We start from the raw sequence: 25,875 nt of genomic DNA, 5'->3' as shown, positions 1-25,875 counted from the left end.
CAGAGACGCGCGTTTTAGATGCGCGTTAAAAATACATTTAAAAAAAATGATTCTCACCAATATATTTGCAGTCTATGGCAGGGATGGGCAATTCAAGTACTGGAGGGCCAGTATGTATGCAGGATTTCGCTGCCATATGCACCATGATTCACTCGTAAATTAGACAATAAAATGCTGCCAGACAAGAACATTTATCAGCTGCCGTTTATACCACGAAATGTGGCTATAAATGACATATCCTTTAACCGATTACGGTAATTAAATGATTAAGAGCAGAAAGCAGAAGCTGGTTTGATATCCAGAAACAGGTACTGCCTGCCCTGCCCATCCCTGGTCTACAGCATTGTTGACATACCAGTGAGAATAGACACTCGTAAGAGTGAACTTAATTTCTATGCCGTTTAGAGGTTACTCGTTTACTCATGACCCAACCCCGTTTGCATTTCCAAGGGGCCCAGATTTTCCAATCACTCTGATTTAGGCTACATGGTATGCATTAAATTATATACCGTTATAGTAGGCCCCATAAAATGGTAATGTCTTCCACACCCTATTTACTGTACATGTAGATCAATGGGTGAGGATGCAGCATGTGAAGACTGAGTAATAAGATGCTATGGTAACTATATGGTTATCAAAGTACAACTGAAATATGACTGAAACTACAACTTAAATTAAACATATATAAACTAGCTTGTTCAAAGCAAGACTAATATAAGGTAGCACCAATTCCAATACCATTACAGTACAGGGATTGAATGATGCAGCAAACGGCTGCTGGATCTCTAGCATAGAACTGCACTCCAGTCAGTCCAAATCATTCTTTATTGATGCAAAGGGTACTTTCTTTCCCCAGACACTTAATGTACAGTCAAATTTTATTACAAAGAATACAAAATATCTGCATCGCCACATGGCAGTTGGCATTTCCTAATCATCCTTCAGTGTCCATTTGAGCAGGTTTGTGCTTTTACGCTGTTGGAGAATCAGTCCGCCAGCGCCCCCTGCAGTTGGACCATGCTGTGGAGCGCTCCTCTGTTCTCCGCCAGGACTGCGCGGATCTCCCCTCTGCAAAGCGGGCACTGGCGTGCCAGAGCAACAAGGGCCTCCTCCAGCGCCCCCTGGGAGTGGGGGTCAGGTAGTGCACTGGAGGCGGCCAGCAGGGCCAGGGTGTCGGCCAGCCAGCCGCCCTCCCTGGCCACGGCAGCCAGCCAGGGCAGGGCGCACACACAGCCCGCCAGGGCCTGGAGCCCCAGCCTCCACAGCTCAGCCACCTCCTCCCACCACTCCGCCCACGCCGCACTTACTTCAGCCGGGCCGGGGCCGGGGCGCAGGGCCCCCCCCAGGAAGCGCAGGGCCGCGGTGAAGAACCGCCGCTGAACCGCGTCCACCGGACCTGAGGGGTGTCCCCACACAGACGGCAGTGTCATACTCATTCTCCAGACTGCCGACCAAAATAAACACGGTTGAACACCAACAGAAACTGTACTCACCTTTGGAAGCAGGTGTCAGCCTGCCAGTCATCAGTCCCAGAGTGCAGAAATTAGCTGCGAGGACAAGTAAGCGTGGCTTGTGCAGGAGGACAGGAAGTGCATCACTCAACAGAGATTTGAGAGAGAGAAAACATGGATCCTTCCTGAGAGAAGGAGATGCTGGTTGGCATTTGATTTTTACACATCTATTCCAGTCAATTCAATCTTTTTATTAAAACTAACGTATCAGAAAAGCATGTTAAAATGTAGGCCCACGGAGAGTATGTAGAAGCTGTACCTGACTCGGTCAGCCTCAGTCACAGCGAAGTTGAGCAAAGAGGAGCAGGCCGTCTCCATGCTGGGGTCCCGGGTCCCCGCCACGCCCCGCTTGCCCCTCAGGGCGCCCCAGCGACGCTCTAGGAAGCCCACCAGCAGGGCCGGGGTGTCCAGGTCAAGCAGCACCCGCCTTGGGCCCTCCTCTGCTGAGAGGTGACACAGAGCAGGAAGCAGATACCTGAGAGAGAGAGAGAGAGAGAGAGAGAGAGAGAGAGAGAGAGAGAGAGGGAGAGGGAGAGAGAGAGAGAGAATAAATAATCATCTTTATTTTATTTTTAAATGAATGTGATTGGATCTTCCCAAATAATTCACAAAATAGTTCCTACACACATACTGACTCAGTGAAGTTCCAGAATCATACACCATCAGGATCATTAAAGGGCAGGTATATGGAATGGAGAATGAGAAATAAATGTCATGAAATAAATTCCCAGCATGCACCACTTTACCTGATTGCATCCTCGCCTGACCAGGCCCCGCCCTCCGTAGTATCAGTTACAGACATCTCTGACATCCAATCAGACAGGCCCTTGTCTGGACCCTCTCCTTCCAGATGTCCTTTGGCATAATTAATGAGGAAGGGCAAGAGGGCGATGACTTCCTCTTTGAGACAGGAAGTTTCCTCAGCCAGCCAGGCACAAAGTGAGCGAAAGGTCACAAAGAGGAAGGGGTCACCACGGCGACTTTGGCCAACCTGAGAAAATAGATGACCAATTTAAGTGAAAGGTTTGTGATTTAGATCTCTGAAAGCCAGGTTAACTTGTTTTAAATCAAATCTATCCGACAAACTACATGCATTTTAATATTGTGCCCTTGTCCATGGTCCAATTTAGATATTTTAAATATTTTATTTTATTATTTATATATACAACAGTCAAAAGTTTGGACACACCTTGCCCTTTCTGCTTCTTCCTATTTATTTTCTCTGTTTATAATGAACAATTCACATGTGGTTAAAGTGCAGACTCAGCTATTATTAAAGGGTATTTTTGTACATATTGGTTTCACCATGTAGTTATTACATTACTTTTTATGAATGGATCTCTATGAGAACTTGGGGGTGGGGCTAGATCCAGCTGTAAATTATGCCAAAACAGTACTGAGTACATGTGTTGGCTAAATGGCTTTATGTCATCATTTATAGTTTAAAGTTATATGCAGATCAATATTACATTACATTTACATTTTAGTCATTTGGCAGACGCTTTTAATCCAAAGCGACTTAAAAGTGCCTAAGTTCTTCCACAGGTTAAGGCATCGTGTGGGGGGAAGGATTGACCTTGCTCAAATGTGAAATAGCAATAAACTGCCTGACAACTTCTAACCTTGGGTCACAACCCCAACTCCTTAGCATCTATGCTAAACTGTCAGCCTACATGCTTCATATAAGCATGCATCTCACCTGTTGCAGGTAGTAGATGACTGCAGAGAAGGCTTCCTCTAGGACTCCCAGAACCTGCCTGCTCTGCTGCAGATTCAGCCCAGCGATGGCGGTCTGAGGCTGGGCGGTGTCCTGGACCAGGCCCTGGCTGCATGCCTGCTCCATGGCAGCCTCCATGATGCGGTAGCAGGCGGTGATCACCTGCTCCTGTACTGGGGACAGGTCGGTGGCAGGATACTCCTCCAGGCCCATCCGCACTTCCACACAGGCTCGGTTCACCAGCAGGCAACACAGCTTCGGTGGGCCCACGAGCTCCCAGCCACACAGGTCCAGCAGGCAAGCAGACAGTACCAGGACTGGGCCGAGCTGGGCCGGGGTGACTTTGGCCTGCACCATGGGCCTGAGTACCCCCCACAGCTGGCTTACAATCGACCGGAGGTCCCCGCTCTCTAGCGCAACGCCAGGAGGGGGCAGGAACTGCGGTACCCGGGTGCACATCTCCAGCCGGTCCAGTTGCGATGCCTGGCAGAACTCTGCGGAGACTGCAGCCAGCAGGGACAAGAGCTCGGCGGGGTGTTTGCTCCAGGCCGACGGTCGGATGCGGCTCGAGAGCAGGTGGCCAAGCAGCGGCAGGCACTTCTCCCGGCTGAGGGTTTGGTTCCGGTCCACAGCCCTGCACAGCGCTGGCACCGCCCCTCGGGACAGGAGCTGCTCCGGGCCCCTGGCTGAGGCGCACACCATGCTCAGGACCTGGTAGCAGTCTGCAGCCAAAGCCTCGTCCAGGCCTGCAGCCGGGCTCGGGGGGGCCTTCCCTACACCTTCGCTCAGGCCAACCGACTCCTCTGGACTCTGGTGTTCACCAGAGGGCTCTCTAGGGTTTGCTGAGCTCTGATTTAAATGAGACCCTTCTTGGGCTGCATGTGGTTTAGCACGATAGTCCTCTGAAGGCTGGCCCCTCTCAGACTCCTGGCCTTGTGGCTTCGTGTGAGGAGTCCAGCCGGGCCCGTCTGCCAGCAGGCCCAAAAGCAGGGGAATGGTGCTGAGGAGCTGTGGGTGTGTGGCCATGTCCTGGTCAGTGCTAAGAGCAGCCAGCAGGGCAGTGCCTAGGGACAGCAGCTCTTCAGCAGGGAGTACTGAACATGAGCCTGCGCCACCCTGCACTGCCGTCACCAGGAGGCGTGCCGGTAAACCCAAACCTACTGCCTCAAACACACGCCTCAGTGTTGCACTGTCCAACTGATTTGCTGGACACACACGTGTGATCTGTGGACATAGGGCAAATGGCGCAGACGGGTGAGAGATGTGTCCATTTCCAAACAAAAACATTTCATCGAAATATCAATGGAGGCTATAGGAAAATAAATCTTGGACATGTCGATATACTAGGAAATATTACAATGCATTACAAACACTTTGCAGAGCTTTTATGAAGAACCAAAAAACATCAGAGGTAGTAGAATTTAATTATACCAGAAGTAGTGCGGCCAATGTGTGGCTGTCGTTCTTGGCGTGAGTTAGCGTGTGCAGACAGCGTTCCAGCATCTCTCGCTGGGCTTGGGTCAGGCCACTGTCAGTCAACATCCGCTCGCAGCCTGGAGAGCCGACGCTGTCATGGCCCATTCGATTCCCAGTTTCAGTCATGGTTTCCAACCTGCCATATAGAATCAGCCACGGTGATCATGAGACATCAACATGCGATGGCGACACGCAAGAGATTCTAAAAACAATAACAAAACTAGCCACAATGGCGCTCATGCCACGTTATCATAATTGCACTTTGATCCAACAAAACGAAACCATAAGATCCGCAAAACTGGCATACCAAAGAGAAATCACTGGCTATGATCTGCTAAATCTTTTAAAACATAGTTACGATTCCAGAAAATCTACACATACCTATTTACACCCGGGCTTACCTATGTTGCAATATCCCTGCAACCCGTCAGTTCCAAGCTAGCTAATCTAACCCCATCTAACCCAGCAAGCTAACGTTAGTTCGTTAACGTTAGCTAACTAGCAGTAATTTAATTTCGAATGACAGCTAATGTACGCTGTAATGAGGTCGATTAGCAGTAAACAGTCAATATCAAATGTTAAATGAAATTGCTTGTTTTTGCTAACCGGTGGTTCATCAGCTAACTCACATGTAGCAAACAAGCTACCACAGTAGCCAGAACGAGGCAGAGCGACTTACTTGGTCTTAGACCTTAGTTTGAACCAATCAACTTTTCCTATACTTAACAACTGACCAATCACAACCTGTCTTCTAAGGCACGAGGGCGCCATCTTAAAGTTATTTTAATTGAGGGGTGACCACAGTTCTGTGAGGGTGACCACAACGAACACGGTCGAATGTATGGTCATCAAAGCGCGTAATTGGTTATATTATTATTATGAATTGGTTGTTTCCAAATGACAGAGAACGGAACATACATTTTTGTATCACCACCCTTCCCAGATGTAAATGGAAGACGCAGTTTATTTCTTAGATAGAAATATCTTAGCTATATTAGCGCTGAAGTAGATGACATTGCGGGGCGGAAGTGGCTTTCGGAATTTGTGTGTGTCTGTTTCCGAGTTAAAAGAGCAAGTCGTGCAAGATTCTGACCCAGATAGCCAGTCCCACAGAGAACTGCGACTTAAGAGTCATTCGGGCCGCAGCGGACCCGGAGCAGCTGGATTCTCTGAAAAGGTGAGTTGTCACCAGCAAAGATTTATGTTGACGAGGACCACGGACGGAAACGGTTCTAGACGGTTCTACCTTTAGCACAGAGTAATGACTTATTTTAGCCATGAATGTAATTCATGATATTGTAGCAGGACAGACAGCTGTTAGCAGGTTCTTAACTGGGTGATCCTGGATTATACGTAGGAAATAAGCGGCGTTGACACTACTGTCCCAGGTATTGATTGAACACCATGTCTCTCCTTTTTGCAGTGATATAACTGGGTAACCGTGCGTTTTTTCAGATTCAAGAAAGTAATTAATTTCAATTTCCAAATGTGCTTTTCTGAATGTCTTGCTAGCTAGCTAAATTAGCAAATTGTGGGTTATGTCGTTTTTTGTGTGTAATGCTGTTTATTTCTGCTTATTTTTTTCGTGGTGCAGTTCAGTATATCTTATCACTGTCCATGTTATTTTGAAACGTTTCTCCCAAAATAGTATTGTGGTAATCTGTATAGATCATATAACCAGTGATGCTAAACTGTTGTTGCATGTAGAGCTGGCTAGCCAGTCATAATCCGTTTAGCTATATGACAGCATCAGTGCTTTACATCGTCGTTTTGGTATTTATACATCCTTCCAGTTTTTACATGTAGTCGAGTCATTAGTCTATAATTTGGTTGAGGGGTGATGTTGCCCTGCCCACTGTATTATAAATCAGCCATATGTAAGCACGATGGTGTTCTTGTATTTATATTGCATGGGGATATCTCGCAGTTTGTTCTTGCTATTTGTGTTTTTTTTCTTCTTATTGCAGCACCCTTTTCTGGGATAGAAGATCTGGCCAGGGAAATGCATTTGAACAGGAACACTTGAAAAGGACGGAAAAGGCAGACTTCAGTGGGGAGCATTTATGTAACCAGAGTACTGTGCGGACCTGTCTCTCCACACCAGCCAGCACTGACGAGTGTGTTTTTGATTAACCAGACAGAGAAAGGGGAGGGGAAGAAGGAGAGCGCTTATGGGAGCTCGCCAGCCCGGATCTAAATGTTCAGACCCGGAGATCTGTGTTGTTTTCTTAAGTACTGGGACAGAGCTGTGGTGCAGGCGGTGTCCGAGACTCCCTGCTCTGGGTCATAGTCAGCAGTTTGTCGATCACTTGGCAACACTTGAGTTCACCTGTGTGCTGTCAACACGTCACGCCAAGGCTTGAATCATAACATCTGGGCAGCGAACTTTCGAGAAAGGCTCAAGGAGAAAGCTATTTTTAATGAGTACTATTAAAATCTAGTTGACAGCTTTATTTTAAAGATTTGATTCTACGATTTCTGTTCCGCTCAAATTCTCTGGACGTGTACATGTTCCCGATCTCGAGACCTATTTGCATATTTCGGGAGAATTTTTCATTCCTGAGTTTTTTTCGGTTTCGTTCTTGAACAAACTGTCCTGCACAAGTGGGTGCTGCAACCGCCTGCATGAATGCGGAGCTGAAGAATGCCCTGCGCATCACACAGGTGGGTATATTCAGCTAGTGCAGGTTTGTAGGACTGTAGGAGTCCAGTCAAGTTGCTGAGTCAAGTTTGGAGCCGCGCGTTTAGGGACGTAAATGGTGAACTGGTCTTCTGAACTTGTGACACAACAGTAGTAACTTTAAAATCTTCACGAGGGCAGTTTCGTTAATTCATTAACACAGTTAGCACCATTTCAGCAAGCCTCGAAGGGTGTGCTTGTGTGTGCGCACGTGTATTTTTGGCAGGAGGCTACTGTAAGAATGCCACATTGTAACATTCTGAATGATTGCGCTGTTGTGTCCTTCCACACTTTGTCTTCATTGTGCTGTTGCTCAGTTACAATAATTGTAAGCTATGTTAGTGTGAAGTTTTTATGTATTTATTTTAAGCCAAGTTTATTATTCTTTTTCTTATTATACGCCAATGGGCCTTTCACTTAACCACTCCAATATGAATTTAGAAAGATTATGGTTCTGTGGGCTAGGTTTCAGACTGACATGTAGCCACGTATGTAGCTATCTAATGTATACATGACTCCACACATATGTACAACACATTGCTGTTTTGTGGGCCAATGTGATGTTTTAATTCAAGAAACCTTTTCTGTAAATGCAACTGTATGTAGCGACATTTAGCTTTAGTGGTTGCCATTGTGTTTAAATTGTGCATGATGAATGCATAATTGACTGTTCACAACCATCATGCTTGAGTAGATAATGAAAATAGATTGTTTTGTTTCATTATAAAGATAAGTAGCTTCCTGTGTTGGGTTGTGTAACATAGCCTAGCGTGACCTGAGAGAATGAGGAAAATGCTTTTTTCTGTTGTTGATGTTTTCAAATTCAAGATTGAAGAACTAAAATGGGGGAGAGGAAAAAAACAAAACAACCATTTCACCCAGTCAAATGCCTGGAAGAAAAGGAGAAATAGTGTGGTAGATTATTGTTTTTACACAGTTGTTCACTCCTTATCCAAGTCAAAATGGTGTATTTACCTTTGTATATGCTCCAGGGATGGTATTGACCTTACAATAACCTTAAAACAAGGTTCTATTTGTTCATCTTTGTAGTACTAAAATGGATACATTTACATTATTTACTGAAAATGAAATGATCATACGCGTCAAAAATGAGGTCATTGCAGCACACTTACGCAGATATTGAGGAAATTGAGGAGAAACAGAAGTATGTTTGCATGATTAAAATGTAGGGACTGAAGGCTGACTATTCAACATCGAAAATGTTCAGGCTTAAGCCTCAAAAAGTAACTGGTGCTTACTGTACTTGGAAATTGTATGTGCTCAGCCATACAAGAGCACATGAAAGCAAGAATGTTGTTACCTATAGGCCTCAATTTTTTTAGTGCCAAACTATTTTCACATGTCTTTGCTGTGGTGACATTTGCATATAATGGGCACAGAACTATTCAGGGTTCCTCCCTGTTTACCGTGGCTGCTTGGGATAATAGTGGGCACAATTAAAGCAACAGAAAGGCTGTTAATCCTGTTTTTAAATCGGATTGTAGAATGTCCACCAGATCACACCCGCAAACAGTCACATTTTTGAGAAGGGCGCTCGAGTAATATAGAAACAGGCAGGATACAGTGGCTTCAGAAAGTATTCAGATCCCTTCACTTTTTGCTGACTATTGTGTTGTAAATGTAATTTTAAATAGAGAAAATTTTTGCACTTAATAATCCATCATGACAAAGTGAAAACATGTTTTTAGAAATGGAACAGCAAGGCCAATTCCTTTGTTTTTGCAATAAACTGAATACATTTGGGGTTGAGATGAAAAAATATGAACGCAAGACAAGGGTTAAGAATTTCAACTTTAATTTCCTGGTATTTACACCTACATCTGTGAAACTACTTAGGACATAGCACGTTTTTTGTATCAGACCATGCAAGCCCAAGGCATGACACTTCCTCCACCTTGCTTCACAGATAAGCTTGTGTTCTTTCTTTCTCTGCACTTTGGCCTTTCCATCACTTTGGTAGAGCTTACTCTTGGTCACATCATTCTACCTTTGTTATCCTGTGGTTACTGACTCAGTGATGAGTTCACATACATGATTTCCAGTGGCCTTATCCTTGCACTGCTGGTCGAGTCAGTCTTGGGCACTGCAGGAGAATTTGCTGAGGGGCTTGTTTGCTCAAGGAAGGATTCTCTGTGTAAAAACATCCACTGGTGCTGCTGATTGTGTGTTATGCGTGATTTGCTTCCGCCTGTGCTTCTCACCCTTTGCTTCCACTCCTTATTTGCAAAACTTGTACTGAAGTCAAACAAGCATTGCTTGTATTTCTGATGCCTATCAATCTGATATCTAGATTGGACCAAATCTGCATACCTTTTTGTAATAGTGTTTCACAATATTTTGTTAGTTGTTTCTCTCCTTATTTGGAATAGTTTACTGTATTAGTAATCCTGCAGTTATCTTCTTGTCGTTCGGCGGACTGTGTGCGTTTCCTCTGAAACTGGCTGGTGGCTGCTGCTTCTCTGCAGTCTGCCAGCTGAACCGTGCAGTCGCTGCACTGCAGGAATGCCCCTTATGAGCAGCTGCTACAGCTGGACTGCCGGGACACTGTGGAGTGGACCGGGGGAGCCCCGTCCTCCAACCATGATGCTTTGCTAAATGTACACTCAGCGAGCATTTTATTAGGTATTTATTAGACTTATTTGTGTTCTGCTGCTGTAGCCTATCCACTTAGAGGTTTGAGAGAGTTGAGAGTTTCTGAGAAACTGAAACCACTCTGTCAGGCACCAAGGCACCAACAGTCAAAGTCTCCCCATTCTGATGGTTGATGCGAATATCTTGACCCATATCTGCATGATTGTATGCATTGCACTGCTGCCACATGATTGGCTGATTAGATAATCACATTAATAAGTAGGTGTAAGGTGTGCTCAGTAAGTGTGTATCACCCCCAGCACTTCTGGGCATAGTCTGCATGACTGAATAATCTCACTTCCTAAACATGTGGCAGTTCACAGCATCGAGGTCCGTCCTGCCTTCAGTGAGCCTCATCAGGCCCAGGGAACCTGTTTTATTGGTGTCTGATCCAGCAACACAGCCAGAAATACTACTGTAATTAGTCAGACGAGCACAGACCTTGGTAGGCCAATTACCCCAGCTGTTGCAATTGGGGTGGTGGTTTACCCAAGGTAAATGGGATGCTATTTCTGTGGCTGTGGCACACCCTGGCTTTGACCTTGCTATGTGGTGTCTGTATTGGCATCTTCAGCACACATTGTGTTGCCCTGCAGCTGTTCTCTGACGCTCTGCTCAACAGTCTGGTCTGATACCAGCTCTTCCTCCTGTTCATTCCTCCTCAGGCCTTTGATCTCAGTGGAAAATGTCCAAAGCACTGCAGAGCCTGATTGGTCAGGGCCAGCATTACTGGGCTTGGCTGCATCAGCTCCTCCTATCACTGATCTGCCTCTGCTGCTTGGCCCCTCCCACAGGTACGTGTCACATGAGTTGAAAACTATGCCTTGTATATTTGTGTTGTCACAAGGTGTGTGCTGTTTTGGAGTTGGTTTATTGTTGCGTGTGTGTGCTTTAGAATGTCGGTTACTGTGTGAGTGACAGTTGTCTGATCTCTCAGTGAGGGCAGTGTGAGTGAGACAGTAGGGCTTGTGTGTTTGTGTTTGTCGGGTAAAGAGCAATCACAGAACAGAGGAGCAGTGTGTGCCAACTCCCAAGAGGCATTACCACCATTGTCTCAGGGTAGAGTTTGTGTTTCAGCGCAAAACTATTCTATCCCGTAGCCGGACCCTCTGTAACCGTGACGACTGTTTCCGTGGGAATAGATTGGAGCTTGTGTGTAAGGGTGTTAAAAGTAATGGCCTGCCCCCTGCGTTTCTGAGGTATCCTGTGCATTGTGCTTCGCTCAGGTCATACGTGTTCGAGTCTCACTGAGCAGGGAGATTAGAGACTTTGTTTTGCCAGAAGGAGGTTGGACTTCCTTCTCCCGCTTTCCCTTGGCTTACTGCCAGCACTGGGACTCTGCATGTGAACGTACACGTGATTTGTTTATATATTTATATTTTTTGATCTTTTGTATATTTCTGTTTAACGGGTCGTGGTTTATAATGATGTGTTTGAGGACAGAAGGAAGGTGTTTCAGGTGAAGGAAGACAGCCGTGTTAGGAGCTGGTGACGCCAGTATGTAGCAGTCACTGTGGAATTGTAACTATACAGAAAGATCCCTGGCCCCCTCACACCTCAAGACCAACCACCCCCCCAGAGATGTTAAAGTATGAAAGGCATGTTTTTTTTCTCTTCCCCTGTGTGTGTGTGTGTGTGTGTGTGTGTGTGTGTGTGTGTGTGTGTGTGTGTGTGTTAGGGGTCAGCGCTGGGCTCTGCAGGGTCACTGGGGGCGTGCTGGGGATCCACTGGCCCAGCGTGCTGGGGCTGGGCTGGCGGCCCCTGGCGATGGAGAGGGCCAGCGAGGTGTGCTGGGAGACGTGCTGCCTGCAGCCGGCCTGCGGGGCCGTGTGGAGCCTGGAGGGCTGCTGTGTGCTGCTGAGCTGCTCTCGGCCGCGGGGCTGCGGCATCGCCTCGCTCCCCAGCCCGCAGGTCCAGGCCCTGGGGCTCCTCCAGCTCGTCTCCAAGGGCCCCCCGGACCGGCGCAGGGTCCGCAGGGCGGCGTCGCGGAAGAGGGGTGGCGTGACCCTCCAGCCACACGAGCCCCAGACCGGCCACACTCACTCCACCAAGGTTGGTCTGCGTGACCCTCTCGTTGCAGACTTCTGTGCCTCCTCATTTACGTGTGCGCCGTCGAAAGGCAACGCCGATTCGATGGTGTGTGTACACGGGGTGCTTCTCAATGTCGGTCTCTGCCTGTTCTCGTTGCAAGACCAATCTCGTACACACGTTCTTGGTTGTGAGAAACAACCTCGGTGTGTGTTTTGGCAGGCCGTTTCCAAAGACACCTCCAGCCACACCCCCCCTGTGACTTCACCCAGTGGATTGGCTCTTCCCCTGACGTCCAATAAGACCCAGGCCCAGCAGACCAATTTGAGCGGCGAGGCGGCGGTTCCAGCTTCTGCACAGCAGAACTCCACATTATCGACGGGGACTGTGGATATGCCGCTGGCCAATAGTAGCAGGAGCTCACCGACCGTGGCCCCGACCATCCACATCCCGCCTACTCAAGCCAGTGAGTCCCTGAGCTGAACATTAAAGTCAAGCAGAAGCTTAAAGGGGCAGGTCATCCAAAAATAAAATTGAAGTGTGTTTCTACTTCCTCTCTCTATCCATCCTGATAGTTTTGCTGAGCAAAATGTATCTGGGTGGATAGAATAGTACTCTGGGTAAGTGGAAACATACTTTCATTTAATTTTTCGGTGAACTGCCCCTTGAACCTAATGTTAACCTCTCAGATTCTGGAGATCAACCCCTTTGTGAGTGGGTTTATATTTTTAATAACTTGACCAATAATGACCAGTATGTCCTTTTAGCATTACCCCATGCTATTTGCAGTGTATACTATGCTGTTGCTCTGTTGTGTTTTGTCTGTACCTTTATTCATTTAATGCCTTGCCTTTTATTTTGATCAGTGCGAGAGTTGGTGGTGTCTGCAGGGAACAGTGTGGAGGTGACGCTGCCTCGAAACGAGGTGGAGCTCAATGCCTTCGTCCTACCAGCGCCCCCTACAGGTACCGCTGCTATTGCCATTGACCCTGTGGACATCGACCCTCTGTATTGCCACCTCATACCTCCTCATTCAGTCTGAACCACAGGGGATTTTTTGGCCCTTACCTTGTGTTTGTTGTAACTACACTGTGTCAAGGTTTCTTTACGGCCTTTTCTTTGTCGGGACTTAGCAATGCAGCTTCTGCTTATTGAAATGCATGAAACATTGCGTAAAATTTAGAGAAAAATCCCATTTGAGACCATCCTGCAGTCCAAACCTAGTGTCATAATCTCAGCACTGTACTACCACTTCTGTGTGTGACTGAGGGTATGTTATAATGTCTATATATTTTTATAACATCTGTGTGTCAGCTATTTGTTATGTCTCTCTGTGTCTAAGGGTTATGTTTTATAATCTCCGTCAGTTCTGTGTTTAAGCTGTCTGAGTGTGTAATGGGTGTCAGGATTGCGTGCTGGGTTATGTTTCAGGATTGCATGTGACGAGCTCTGTGTCTTAGGAACGGACTACACGTTTGACTGGCGGCTGATCACCCACCCTCAGGACTACAGTGGGGAGATGGAGGGGAAGCACAGTAAAACACTGAAACTCAGCAAAGTAAGACCCTGGGTCTTCCATCCTCTCTTTCTCTCTCTATCTCTCTCCCCCTCTCTTTCTCTGCCGAGTAAAGCTTACATTTACTGATGGCAGATATTTCTGGGATGGTGGATCAAACTAAATCTTTATTGTCATTTTTCTTACTAAAATGCACTTGCAGCGTTTAACTGACTTGTGACAAAAATGAGTGAGTGAGTGATAATATTTAGTGGGCGAAAGGTCTGTTAATTCTCAGTAGTCCCGCAGAACACTTCTGCTCTCAGACAGAAGCCATTTTGTTTGCTTCTCTCCCAGCTGACCGTTGGGCTGTATGAGTTTGAGGTGCTGGTGGACGAAGATGGGGCACACGGCGAGGGCTTCGTCAACGTCACGGTCAAACCAGGTGAGTGGCAGGCTGGCCGGCCCGCGCCTTTGTGACCAGGGCTCAAAGTCAACCGTGTTTTAATAACGTGGCCACGAAAACCGTCGCGCTGAAGCAGCGGATTTAAGTGTACATCACTAATGGACGATACACGCTTTTAAATAAATGTATACATTAACAATAGCAAGCGCTGTTGTGTCGAAGCTATATATGCATTTCAGATTTTGCTGCTGTTCCTGTGGCATATTGAGTGGCGGAGGTCCATAACTAGCGTATGTTATTCTCCCCTGTTAATGGGGCTCTGGCCTGCCGTGACGCAGGAGGCATCAGTGCTAATGGACAGAGCCGCCCTGTACGCTTTATGCAGCCGGTCTGTGGGCTTGCTGATCGATCTGAGATATTGACCAGATGTCCCCCCTCCCCTCCCTTCATCTGTCTCAGAACCACGGGTAAACAAGCCACCGGTTGCTGTGGTTTCTCCAAAGTTCCAGGAGATCTCCTTGCCAACCAGCTCTACGGTGATAGATGGCAGCCGTAAGTACACCTGCCGTATGGGAGGATGGTTAACGGGGCACAGCTTGGTCTAGAGTTACGTGTGTTTCAGTGCCTAGCAGAACAGATTACATAGAAGCAGGAGCGTGTGCATGCCCTGGAAGTTACAATTCAGTTTTAGATAATTGATCAGTGGTCAGTGTAACAGTGAAGAGTTTCAGTGCTAACGGTGGTCAGTGTAACACAGTGAAGAGCTTCAGTGCTAAAGGTGAAACGCAGTGAGTGTTGCAAGTCGCTTTGGATTAAAAACGTCTGCCAAATGACTACGATGTAAATGTTTACCCTTCAGAGAGCACGGATGACTATAAGATCGTGGCGTGGCACTGGGAGGAGGTGAAAGGGCCCCTGAGGGAGGAGAAGGTGTCGGCTGACACACCCATTCTCACGCTCACCAACCTGGTGCCGGGCAACTACACTTTCAGGTACCCCCCCTCCCTCCAAACCCGTCTCTCCTCTCCTTCTCTGCTCACACCCTCACAATTTCCCTCTCTCCGCTGCTCTGCCTTCACCTGTGCATCACATGACTGTTACTCTGTTCTCTCTGTACCTCTCCATCTCTCTCTACCTCTCTCTCTACCTTTCAGTTTGACAGTGACAGATTCTGATGGGGCTCAGAGCTCAACTCAGGCAACACTGTCGGTCAACAAAGCCATGGACTACAGGCCGGTGGCCAACACTGGGCCCAACCAGGTGATCACATTGCCACGCAACTCCATCACTCTCTTCGGCAACCAGAGCACAGACGACCACGAGCACCTGGGCTACGAGTGGTCCCTCAGCCCCGAGAGCAAGGGCAAGGTGGTGGAGATGCAGGTAAGGAGTGTGTGTGTGTGTGTGTGTGTGTGTGTGTGTGTGTGTGTGTGTGTGTGTGTGTGTGTGTGTGTGTGTGTGTGTGTGTGTGTGTCTATGAGTGTGTGCCTATGTGGGGCGGCCTGTAGTGTAGTGGTTAAGGTACATGACTGGGACTCGCAAGGTCGGTGGTTCGATCCCCAGTGTAGCCACAATACGATCCAAGGCCCTTGAGCAAGGCCCTTAGGCCTGCATTTCTCCAGGGGAGGATTGTCTCCTGCTTAGTCTAATCAAATGTACGTCTGCCAAATTACATTAATGTAATGTAATGTAATGTGTGTGAGAGCGTGTCTGTGGCATTCCATTGAGATTCAGCTCTGCAGCCTTGCAAAATTAAATCATTCAGCTTGGTTTCAGAATGTGAATCTGGCAATTTTCCACAAATCTTTGAGTTCTGAAATAATAACCCCTGTCTTAAAAAAAGAAGAAGAAGAAGAAAATAAAAGCCTGCATCCTCTTCACGATGGCAGGACTGGTTTCTCCAGCAGTCAGGCAAAGTGCTTTGCAGTACCCTGAGCTGAGCTGAGCTGTCGCATTCTCCCTCTCCAGCGCCTAAATAAAAACAACAAAAGGTCCACAGATTCCGTATCCTGTTTAATCAACATTTCCTTTATGCTGTCAGCAGATGAAAATGTTAAGCTTCTGAGCTCTCCTGCTGTTAAAGCCGAGTATTAATACCACTATGCTTTACCTAGATGGAGCTGCAGCTGGAGTCTGATATAATTTAACACCTTCATCAACCAGCACAGATAGTGCCTACACTCCAATGAATCATCCACTGGGCAAAGCCTGCGGTCTATTCAGAGAGATGATTCAAAGGAACGGGACTGTGAAGTCAAAAGAATGTATTTGGCTGGAACTCTCATACTTTCGTATGTGGATTGAGGTCTGGGCCTCATCTGAGATCGGCTCTGACCATCACAGTTCACTGTATTGTTTCTATTTACTGGCTGCAGTAATTAATTTAGCCTCTAGAAGGAGATCACTGTATATCTGTAAAATGGCATGCAGCGAGCCCAGAATGGTCCACTGTAGCAAAACCACTGAAACATAAGCCACACTGCAGACATCACACCTCACACTGAGCAACAAACAACATAATACAGAACAAAATGGCTGCCGTCTTGCTGTGTTCTGTCACAAGCCAGGCAGGAGCCTAAAGGGAAACTCTGCAGAGTCTGAGTCTGAGGTACACGTCTGATATCACAAAACAAATGTGTACATTTAGATAACGAGTCTGCTCTGACCAGGAACCTGCCAGTAGAACCTCTTGAACTCTTGAGTGTGCGTGCATGTGTTTTTGCGTGCTTGTGCGAGCGTGTGAGTCGAGCGTCCGACCAGTACAGGGTGTGTGTGTGTGTGTGTGTGTGTGTGTGTGTGTGTGTGTGTGTGTGTGTGTGTGTGTGAGTGACTGGCTCTGTTTCTCCCCTGCTCCAGGGAGTGAGGACCCCCATACTGCAGCTATCAGCCCTGCAGGAGGGAGACTACACCTTCCAGCTCACCGTCACCGACTCGGCTGGCCAGCAGGACACGGCCAAGGTCACCGTTATCGTCCAGCCAGGTGAGTGTGGCGCATGTACATCTGTATCCACGTGCTAAATGTTTCTGCAATTCCAGACTTTTCTCACTGACATTTGTGACAAAAATGAGTTGTTTATAGGGCACTAAATATATGTGTGAAGTTTTACACAAAAATATGGTTGAAAAAATATTTTAAAATGCACTATTTAAAAGGTTGTATCTGCTTGGAGCCCACTCACTTTGAAATCTTTGAAGCTCAATATCTCAAAACCACTCAGATTACAGATAGAACCTTGTAATTCTGAGGTCACAAATATTGGAAGAAGATTTTACTAATTCACTCCTTTTGAGGAGGAGACAAGCCCCAAACTATCTGTTTATTAATGTGCCAGAACAGGTAAGTGGAAAGTGGAGTCAGTGGCATTTCTGTAATTTGAACTGCTCTCTCCCTCAGAGAACAACAAGCCCCCCGTGGCCAACGCAGGGCCGGAGAAAGAGCTGACTCTGCCTGTGGACCACACCACACTGGATGGGAGCAAGAGCACTGATGACCAGAGAATCGCCACCTACCACTGGAGCCAGAGCAAGTCAGTGCAAACATGTTCACACACGCTCACACAGACACACACAGAGACACACTGACCTGTGTACGCACACACACACACCCACAGTCAAACACATACAGTCACAGTGATCTGCACACGCTCGCACATGAATACACACGCATACACGCACACAGTGACATACAAATGCAAACAAACGTTCATGTAAGGCATATGTGCTTACCTAAGTACACTTACCAAGGTGCACACAGATGCAGGCACACACTCTCTCTGCGTTACTGCAGTAAATCCGGTGTGCGGTGGTTGCCTCTCTCTGACTGTGTGTGTGTGTGTGTCTCAGGGGGCCTGCTGGTGTGAAGATTGATAATGCGGACAGTGCCGTCGCCACGGTGACAGGGCTGAAGGTGGGCACTTACCAGTTCATCCTGACTGTGACAGACGAGAGGATGCTGCAGAGCAAAGACGTGGTTGAAGTCATCGTTCGAGAGGGTAACCGCCTGTCCTCCTCCTGGCCCTTTCTTCACTTTGTCACATCAGGGCTGTCTCCGTGTGTGTCTCTCTTTCTCTGTGTGTCTATGTCTCTCTGCATGTATCTGTGTGTCTGTGTTTGTGTCTTGTGTGTGTCTGTGTGTGTGTGTGTGTGTCTCTCTCTCTCTCTGCATGTCTGTGTTTGTCTCTCTCTGTCTCTGTCTTTCTCTATGTCTCTCTCTACGTCTGTGTCTGTGTGTCTCTCTGTCTCTCTGTGTCTCTGTGTGTGGGTGTGTGTCTGTAAGTGTGACTCGCTTCCTTTCCCTCCAATCAGAGGTGGACCGGCCTCCAGTGGCCCATGTCCTGTCACGGCCTCCCATCTCCCTGCCCGTTCGCACCGCCACGCTGGACGGCTCCAGATCCTCCGATGACAAGAGCGTGGTCACCTACCTGTGGGCGCGTGATGAGAGCAGCCCTGCTGCAGGGGTGAGACCGCCACACGCAGGTGTCACAGTGATCTCGGCACCGAGGGGAAACCAAGGCCTCGGTCCACCAGGTTCCACCTATAAGTGCGTCCAGAAAATAAAGGCCATGCTCAAATAATGCAACACACATGGCATATGAGAAGACACACAAAGTCCCCTTGTAGAAGTGGTAGTATTCCCTTGTGAGAAATCTTCATTCAGCTGAGGTAATTTGGATCACAGCACATAGTGGTTGACTGAACATAACCAGGAGATGATAGGCTCAGGCCCTGGTGTTGTACTTCCAGAGGGAGTGGAAACTCATTGGGACGGCCCTTGAATGTTCCAGCTGACACTGGCCCATGTAGCTGGAATTCATGAACACGCTGGAGCTAGTCTGGTCTGACCTTGAACTACTGTGTAAATGAATGGGTTTATTAGTTTTTGTGTAAAGACTGCTGACATGCACGTGACGTCTGTTATTTTACTAGCAGCTGTCAGTGACAAAAGTCCTAAATCACCCTGGCGTATGGTTTATGCAAAGAAACATGTACTTTGCAGAAAACACACAGGACCTGTGGGTCAATATAAGGAAGCGAGTCTCACCCTCTGTGTCCCTTGATCAGTTTGACTGTTTATTCACCTAAAACCACAGGCAAAATGGAGCAGAGGGGTAAACAAATCTAAACCAATAAGGGCTGCACAAGCCATATAAGGTGAAAAGACCAGGCTTTCTGTTCATGTACGGCACCGCTGTGTGGACAAAAAGCTGTGCGATAACTGCCCTACACTTGTGCTGGACACGAATGGCAGAGATGCATTTCATCCAATCTGGCCTTCAAGATGACGACCTGATGTTTGCTTGTGGTCCCTCTGTGTAGAGCACTTGTTGTGCAGTGTTTTCTGATGGACTGTACAAATGGCATATTTCACCTTAGAGGGGTTGGAGCTCTTTTTTTATTATTGAGAAAAACTTAAAGGTACAATAGGTCATTTCAGACTTCTAACGGTCAAGAGAGGAATAGCAGCAACAAACACCTTCAAACCACTACACCGGTCATCCCTCCCCCTTCTCTGGAAACGCGCCGACGTTGAAACACCATTGGCTGTGGCAATTAAAACCTATTTTTAACCAATGAGCTTGAATTATTGTACAGTTCTACAACATTTCGGTACAGAGTGTTGGGTCGTCAACTATATTTCGAAACCCAAATTTAAGGTCTATAAACACAGGCAGCGGGTGAGTCAACAAGTCAGTCAACCTTTTTCAAGGATAGGAAGGGATTTACAATGGTCTTGTAACAATGTTTTACAGCAAGAATCTTACCTATTGTACCTATAAAAACAACTTGATAAGAAGGCAGCGGAGTGCGTTATTTTGAAGTATATTTGTACTGGAGGGGAAAATTCACAGGACAAAAGATCTCCCTCCTAAAAGCATGATAAACAATCACAAGTCAAAATCAGACTCCACCTTGATGAGCAGGCTGGTTCCTGCAAGTGACTTATAATCAATATATCCCATGTACGCTACTTGTTATCAAATCAAATGAACCTAGACCATTAATTATAGCTGAGCTTATGAAAATGCAAGAAACCACAGTGAAAACTGTTGAAATGAGAGCAAAGAATGCAACGTACATTTACTCACTTAGAAGAGAATATTAATCAAATGTTTAGTATCTGTATATTTTCAATGATTTACTGCTCATAAGATCGTGACAGAAAAGTGACCCATATGTGGAAAGATACAGAGTGACGTGTATGGATGACGTGTGTGTTCGAGGGGGGGCATCCAGAACTTTATGAGGTCTTGTAGTTTTCCACTCTGCCAAGAGCAGGTGCGGGGTGAAGTCGAGGTTCAGTTCTGGAGAACCAATCCGGCTTTATGCGCTTCTGCTAATAAGGTCTGATGTTCCTGAAGTGCTTGCAGCCGTGGTGTCGTCTTTTCCCTTGTAAAGTTTTTTTTTTGACAAATTGAAGATTTGGACTCTGTCGTTTCCTAGACACGACAGTACTTGAAACCTGCTTGTCTCTGCTCTGGTTCTGTCTCAGGACGTGCTCAATAACTCGGACCACCAGCCAGTGCTGTTGCTGAGTAACCTGGTGGAAGGGAAGTACAGCTTCACCTTGACTGTCACCGACAGCAAGGGCCAGAGCAGCTCCGACCAAGGGACCGTGGAGGTGCGACCAGGTCAGTGTGTCCTGCAGTGAGGTCACCCTCGTGTGCCTCCAGCACTCATTGCACATAGCCGGACACACACACACACACACACACACACACACACACACCTGTCTCATATACACGGACACGTAAACACAGAGGCATACACTCACACCCTTCTCATACACACACAGGTAAACACACAGGGGCATACACACACATACACACACGCCTCACTGTTCTGTATGACTCTGGTGTGTCATAGATGTCTGGGAGAGAGACCTGGTGGAGCTGGTCCTGGAGGTCGGCGTGTCCCAGGTGACCCGGCGGCAGAGAGACATGCTGCTCCGGCAGGTGGCTGTCCTACTGGGCGTGCTCGACAGTGACATCATCGTGCGGGAGGTGACCGCCTTCAACGAGCACAGGTAAGGCACCCCAGTGTTGTTTTTTTTCTTTTGTTTGTTTCTCACGGTTATTGTTGAGCCAAAACAATTAGGTGCGGTCTGCTCTGAAATTAGAGCACATAGTACACATTAGAATAGGTGCAATAAAAACAAATGGCTTTGAATGGAATTCACAGCATTTCTTACTGATTAAAACAAACAGCCCTGACCACAACAGCTCAGAACCACACAAGCAAGACCGTAGCCACAACTTCATAATTTACTCATTCACGTTTAGTCTCCTGATATTATGTCCTGTTTTTCTGAATTTTAATCACAGTTTCACAAGAGCATATGTGCTGTGTGATATATTCTGTGATACATACTGAAGCGCTGTGTATTCTGTGTTTTACAAATGCATTGCGTTTTTTTGTGAACCCTCCCTCTCTTCCTCTGTGGTTCCAGCACTCGCATCGTGTTCCTGGTGTCAGGAGGTCCGGGGCGCCCCCCTCTGTCAGGGCACAGCGTCGCCGTAGGGCTGCGCAACAAACTGCACAAACAGAAGAACGACTTCCTGATCTTCAAGGCCCGGGGGGTGGACACTGTCAGTGAGTACTGGGGGCCGGGGGCCGGGGCTGAACTGGGGAGGAAATGCGTACTGACCCTCTATCTCTTTCACTTCCTCTCCATCTGTCTGCCTTCCTGCCCCCCTCCTCCTCCCTCTCTCCCTCTCAGTCTGCCAGCTGAACTGCTCCAGTCATGGAGAGTGTGACTCTTTCACTCGCCGCTGCGTCTGTCACCCCTTCTGGATGGAGAACTTCGTCAGAGCCCAGCTGGGTGACGCAGAGAGCAACTGTGGTGAGAAGCCCTGTCTTACACTGCTACCCTGGAGCTCCCTCTGAAATGGGGCTGTTCAAGCACTGTCACTGGCTCACAGGAAAACTCTGAAACAAGACTTGACATGTATAGGAACACAGACTCATTCTGAAGCACTAAGACCCTGACAGTCTTAATATGAACCCCCTTTCTCTCTTTTGAAGAAGGTATTTTGGAAGGTAGTAGTACTTCACTCTGTTCAGGAAGGATTGGCTATTTCAAGTGTAACTGTCTTGTTGTTTCTCCTCAGACTTTATGGGGGCTAAAAGTAAAATGTGCATTTCAGTGAATCCTTGTCATTCTCAGTTTGAGTTCTATTGTACTGCGGTCAGTTGTGATGAGTGGGGAGGAGTGACCAATAAAGTTGTAAATTATTTGTATTTCTCTTTCAGAGTGGAGTGTTCTGTATGTTACTATAGCATCCTTCATGATTGTGGTTGCCATAGGAACAGTGATCTGGGGGATGGTATGCTGCTGCCGCAGGTAGGGTTCGGCTGTTTTTTTTACCCACTTTGTGTGTGTGAGAATCGTGGAACTGTTAGTAAAGGATCTCTTACCATCATACCCATCTACAGTTAGAATGTACAAGCATTCCTGTGCCACTTCAACCATGTTCAAGCTTTGCAATAATACTCATTTACTTCACAATGGGCCTGCTAATACTCCAGATGTTGTTGATGAGGAAAGCAGAGTAGCGTCCATTTTAGAGGTTGGTTGTACATTTCATTTTAGCCTGGAAGAGGCCTCCCTCACTAAGGCACTGAAGTATCAGCCCCTGGTGTAGAACAAGAACAAGTTGGCTACAAGTGTAAACTTTTATTGTCTATATTTGGCAGCAATGGTAAGGGGTTTGCAACTGGCAGGAATGCCAAAATTGCGAGCAAAGTAGCAGGCAAGATAATAATAGGTAGCCGCCATATTTGGAGGTGGCGTTGCTACCTGTACCCCTAATAATCCTGCAAGTGTCCATGTCATTATTATGTACTGTGTGTCTATAGTGTCCATGTCATTATTCTGGACTGGGTGTCTATATTGTTTATGTCTTTATTATCACTTTGGTATGTGGACATGAATAAAAATATTAAATGTGTGTGCGTGTGTGTATGGAAAAATATGTCGAATCATCGGGCTGTCCCCATGTCATGCACTATTTAGGATAAGTAACTGTTGTATAATGTGTGTACCATGTTGTGGGTTTGTTGTATAACTGTGTGTGTGTGTGTGTGTGTGTGCGTGCACGTGCGTTGAACAGAAGGAAGAGCCGGATGCGCAGGAAGAGCCGATATAAGATGTTGGAGGCAGATGAGCAGGACAGCCTTGAGCTGCAGCCTCCACGAGCTGGTAAAACTCAAACCAACACACACACTAACAAGTACACACACACACACACACACACACACACACACTAACAAGTACACACACACACTAACAAGTACACACACACACACACAAACAAGTACACACTTGTGCAAACACGTACACACACGTGCAAACACACATACATACACACACACTAACAAGCACGCAGGCTCACATATGTGCACACACAACTACACATACGTGTCCACACAAGCACATGCCGGCCAGGGCCAAACATCCAGTGATCAATGAGTGCACTGACACTTGAGCTGCGCTGACTGTGCGCCTCCCTGCAGGGCGCTTGAAGCCGAGCCCTGCCCCCGCCTCCTCCTCCCTCATGCGCTCCGACTCCGACCTGGACAGCGAGGACGGCCGGGGGGGCGGGGGCTGGGCGGAGCGGGAGAGGGGCCAGCTGCTGCGGCCCCAGAACGGAGCGCTGCGCAACGGCCAGGGGCCCCTGAGGGCCAAGAAACCAAGGGAGGAGCTGCTATAGCAACCGCACTGGGGGACGAAGCTCCTCAGCGCGCACCACCCTCACGCCCCGAAGCGGACCGCGCACGGACACACTGGTAGGCATGGAGGGGGTGCTTCTGAGCCACCGGAGATTCTGCCCCCCACCTGCCCCTCCTGGCTGATACACGAAGCCAGTACTGACACCTCACCCACCCTGAGAGACCTGGGGCTAAACACAGACTAAGCCCCAGAGCGCCTCTCTATCTGTGATGTACAGCCCTGCACCTCAAAATCACTGCGAATGTACCCCCGTACTCACGTAGGGTGAAACAGGGGCTGCTGCACCGCCACGCACCTCACAGAAGCAGGGGTTCCGCACTCCGACCCCGTGAAGAGAACGAGCCGGAACCATGAAGGACTACTCTCTGCCCCTGAGCCCCACAACGCCCCTCACCTCCCATCCTGAAACCCACGATTCCCCAACACGCTCAGACACGCCGCATATCTCCCAGCTCCACCGCTGACAAACGTGGCGAGGAGAGCACAGAGAACGGGCTCGCTGTGAATACTGGAGCCGGCAGCTCCAAAATGAGCCTGTGTGTGCGTCTGTGTGTGCGTCTGTGTGCGCGTCTGTGCGCGTCTGTGTGTGAGTCTGTGTGCGCCTGTGTGTGCGTCTGTGTGTGCCTGTGTGCGCGTCTGTGTGTGCGCGTCTGTGTGCGCGTCTGTGTGTGTGCGTCTGTGTGTGCCTGTGTGCGCGTCTGTGTGTGTGCGTCTGTGTGTGCCTGTGTGCGCGCATCTGTGTGCACGTCTCACAACAAGCCGGTCAGAGTCAATCAAATCCGCTGTTTCCGGTCAGCCGTCAGCCCTGTGTGTCAGTGTGGGAGATGGGAAAACATGCTGGTGTGTTAGAGCAGAGAAGGATCCTGGGAGATTGTGTTCTTGTGGAGATGTGGGTCACGTGGATTACACTGGAAGAACTGGACTACACGGCGCAGGAGCCCCGCCCTTCCTCCCACAGTCCTTTGTGACCTGGGGCTGGGGGGGGGGGGCAGCGCCTCTCACTCACCTCAAAGACTGACTGCTGAGTCCTGGAAAAACCACCTGGAGTTTTAGTTTGTTTTAATATGTTTTTAGCCAGTCATTTGTTCCTGATGCACTTTGTGTTGTTTTTATGACTCTGCTCTGTCTGTTCTGTCCTCGTCTGGCCAAGCGTGGACTGGGTAATGCCAATCCACTCTGATCATTTTGTGAAGGACTTTCAGTTCAGTTTAGGCAGACGGTCAGACCCGATTTCCCCACATAGCACCTCTGTTAAACCTGCCTGTTTGGTTTCTTACTCACTGCGTTGTCCCAATGTGATTACAATGTTAGATGAGCGTTACTTCAGACCCCTTGCACTCTAGTGCGTGGCTCATATTGATTTTGTAGTTTTCCAGACTACATACCCCACTTAGATATACCTTGTCTGGCTTTGGCAATGGGAGATCTTTGTCACATTCTAGGTCACATCTTTTCTGCTTCCTTCAGTCCTCAGAAGGGCAGCAAGAACCGTGTGATGTTATTGCCTTGCCTGTGCTACTTCCTGTTTGCAGAGCTTGCTCTTGCGTCTATGCCAGACATGCACGGGTGTTGTGGGAATAAGATCCAAGGGCCTCGGCTGTCAGACAGCAGCAACCAAATGAAGGGATTCTCTTCCGATTTTAAGGCTCACTACTAATGTTGTGTTTTTTTGTTTTATTTGAATTTTGTTTTACTTTATTTGAAGGAATCCTTCTGTTCTGTGACTTTATCTGGTACAACTGGATTAACTGTAAATTAAAGGGAAATATTTAAATACTTGTGTTTGTTTCAAATTGTATTGACTGGTGTGTGTGTGTGTGTGTGTGTGTGTGGGTGGGTGACTGCACATGCAGATGGGCCTGTTATTGGTTTATAAATGTTTTTATATGGATTATTTTAATTCAAGATCAAGATAATAATAGCCAAAGTTGCTTACTCCAGGGGCTCACAGTCAGTCTACGGGGATTCCTGTGTGTACTGGTTCTCCTCCAGCCTCCGCTGCAGGCCTGGACTTGTGACAGGCTGCCACATTTTATCAGAAATAGCTGTGCGTGCCGCCAAGTTTTAATGCCCAAAATCCCAGGATTTCTGTCCAGTTGGGTAACACTGAAAGCATTAGTTAATCTATGTTATGGCACAGACCGTTAACTTCAAACTCTGAAGCACCCGAGATGTCTTCG

General features: G+C 47.6%; 2 protein-coding genes across 5 annotated transcripts; one reads left to right on the top strand and one right to left on the bottom strand.

Moving 5' to 3' along the window:
* Nucleotides 1-807: 807 nt before the first annotated feature.
* On the bottom strand, nt 808-5,411 carry ncdn (neurochondrin). 4 transcript variants are annotated; one of them, XM_061255345.1, is made up of 7 exons: nt 5,334-5,411; nt 4,660-4,840; nt 3,211-4,452; nt 2,258-2,502; nt 1,771-1,986; nt 1,494-1,636; nt 808-1,396 (listed from the first exon to the last, which is right to left on the bottom strand). In XM_061255345.1, coding segments are annotated over exons 1-7 (2,439 nt in total). In that variant the 5' UTR covers nt 5,336-5,411; the 3' UTR covers nt 808-986. The 4 variants fall into 4 exon arrangements, with proteins under 4 accessions (XP_061111329.1, XP_061111328.1, XP_061111331.1 ...); XM_061255344.1 differs by having other exon boundaries at nt 5,311-5,386; XM_061255347.1 differs by lacking the exon at nt 5,334-5,411 and adding an exon at nt 5,086-5,296.
* Nucleotides 5,412-5,527: 116 nt separating this feature from the next.
* kiaa0319l (KIAA0319-like ortholog) lies at nt 5,528-25,469 on the top strand. Its single transcript, XM_061254771.1, has 22 exons — nt 5,528-5,881; nt 6,672-7,368; nt 10,702-10,830; nt 11,715-12,088; nt 12,287-12,530; nt 12,931-13,029; nt 13,525-13,622; nt 13,917-14,004; nt 14,425-14,517; nt 14,825-14,957; nt 15,120-15,348; nt 16,822-16,945; nt 17,360-17,492; nt 17,809-17,957; nt 18,271-18,422; nt 20,456-20,594; nt 20,830-20,989; nt 21,413-21,555; nt 21,683-21,805; nt 22,216-22,306; nt 23,076-23,164; nt 23,479-25,469. The coding sequence occupies exons 3-22, from the start codon at nt 10,722-10,724 to the stop codon at nt 23,673-23,675; spliced, it is 2,967 nt and encodes a 988-aa protein (XP_061110755.1). The 5' UTR covers nt 5,528-5,881; nt 6,672-7,368; nt 10,702-10,721; the 3' UTR covers nt 23,676-25,469.
* The last annotated feature ends 406 nt before the right edge of the window (nt 25,470-25,875 follow it).

The sequence above is a fragment of the Conger conger genome, chromosome 9 (genome assembly GCF_963514075.1).
Source record: "Conger conger chromosome 9, fConCon1.1, whole genome shotgun sequence".
NCBI classification, from domain to species: domain Eukaryota; kingdom Metazoa; phylum Chordata; class Actinopteri; order Anguilliformes; family Congridae; genus Conger; species Conger conger.
Note: the sequence above shows the minus strand (reverse complement) of the source record. Positions and strands in the feature narration are given on the sequence as shown.

Excerpts from the sequence above, each read along its gene's own strand:
- kiaa0319l (XM_061254771.1), top strand. The coding sequence starts at position 10,722 with ATGTCCAAAGCACTGCAGAGCCTGATTGGTCAGGGCCAGCATTACTGG. Across the intron at positions 14,958-15,119 it reads CCGGGCAACTACACTTTCAG|TTTGACAGTGACAGATTCTG; the intron begins GTACCCCCCCTC and ends TCTACCTTTCAG. Across the intron at positions 18,423-20,455 it reads AGAGCAGCCCTGCTGCAGGG|GACGTGCTCAATAACTCGGA; the intron begins GTGAGACCGCCA and ends GTTCTGTCTCAG.
- ncdn (XM_061255344.1), bottom strand. Across the intron at positions 2,503-3,210 it reads TCATCTACTACCTGCAACAG|GTTGGCCAAAGTCGCCGTGG; the intron begins GTGAGATGCATG and ends CTATTTTCTCAG. Across the intron at positions 1,397-1,493 it reads GCTGACACCTGCTTCCAAAG|GTCCGGTGGACGCGGTTCAG; the intron begins GTGAGTACAGTT and ends GACACCCCTCAG.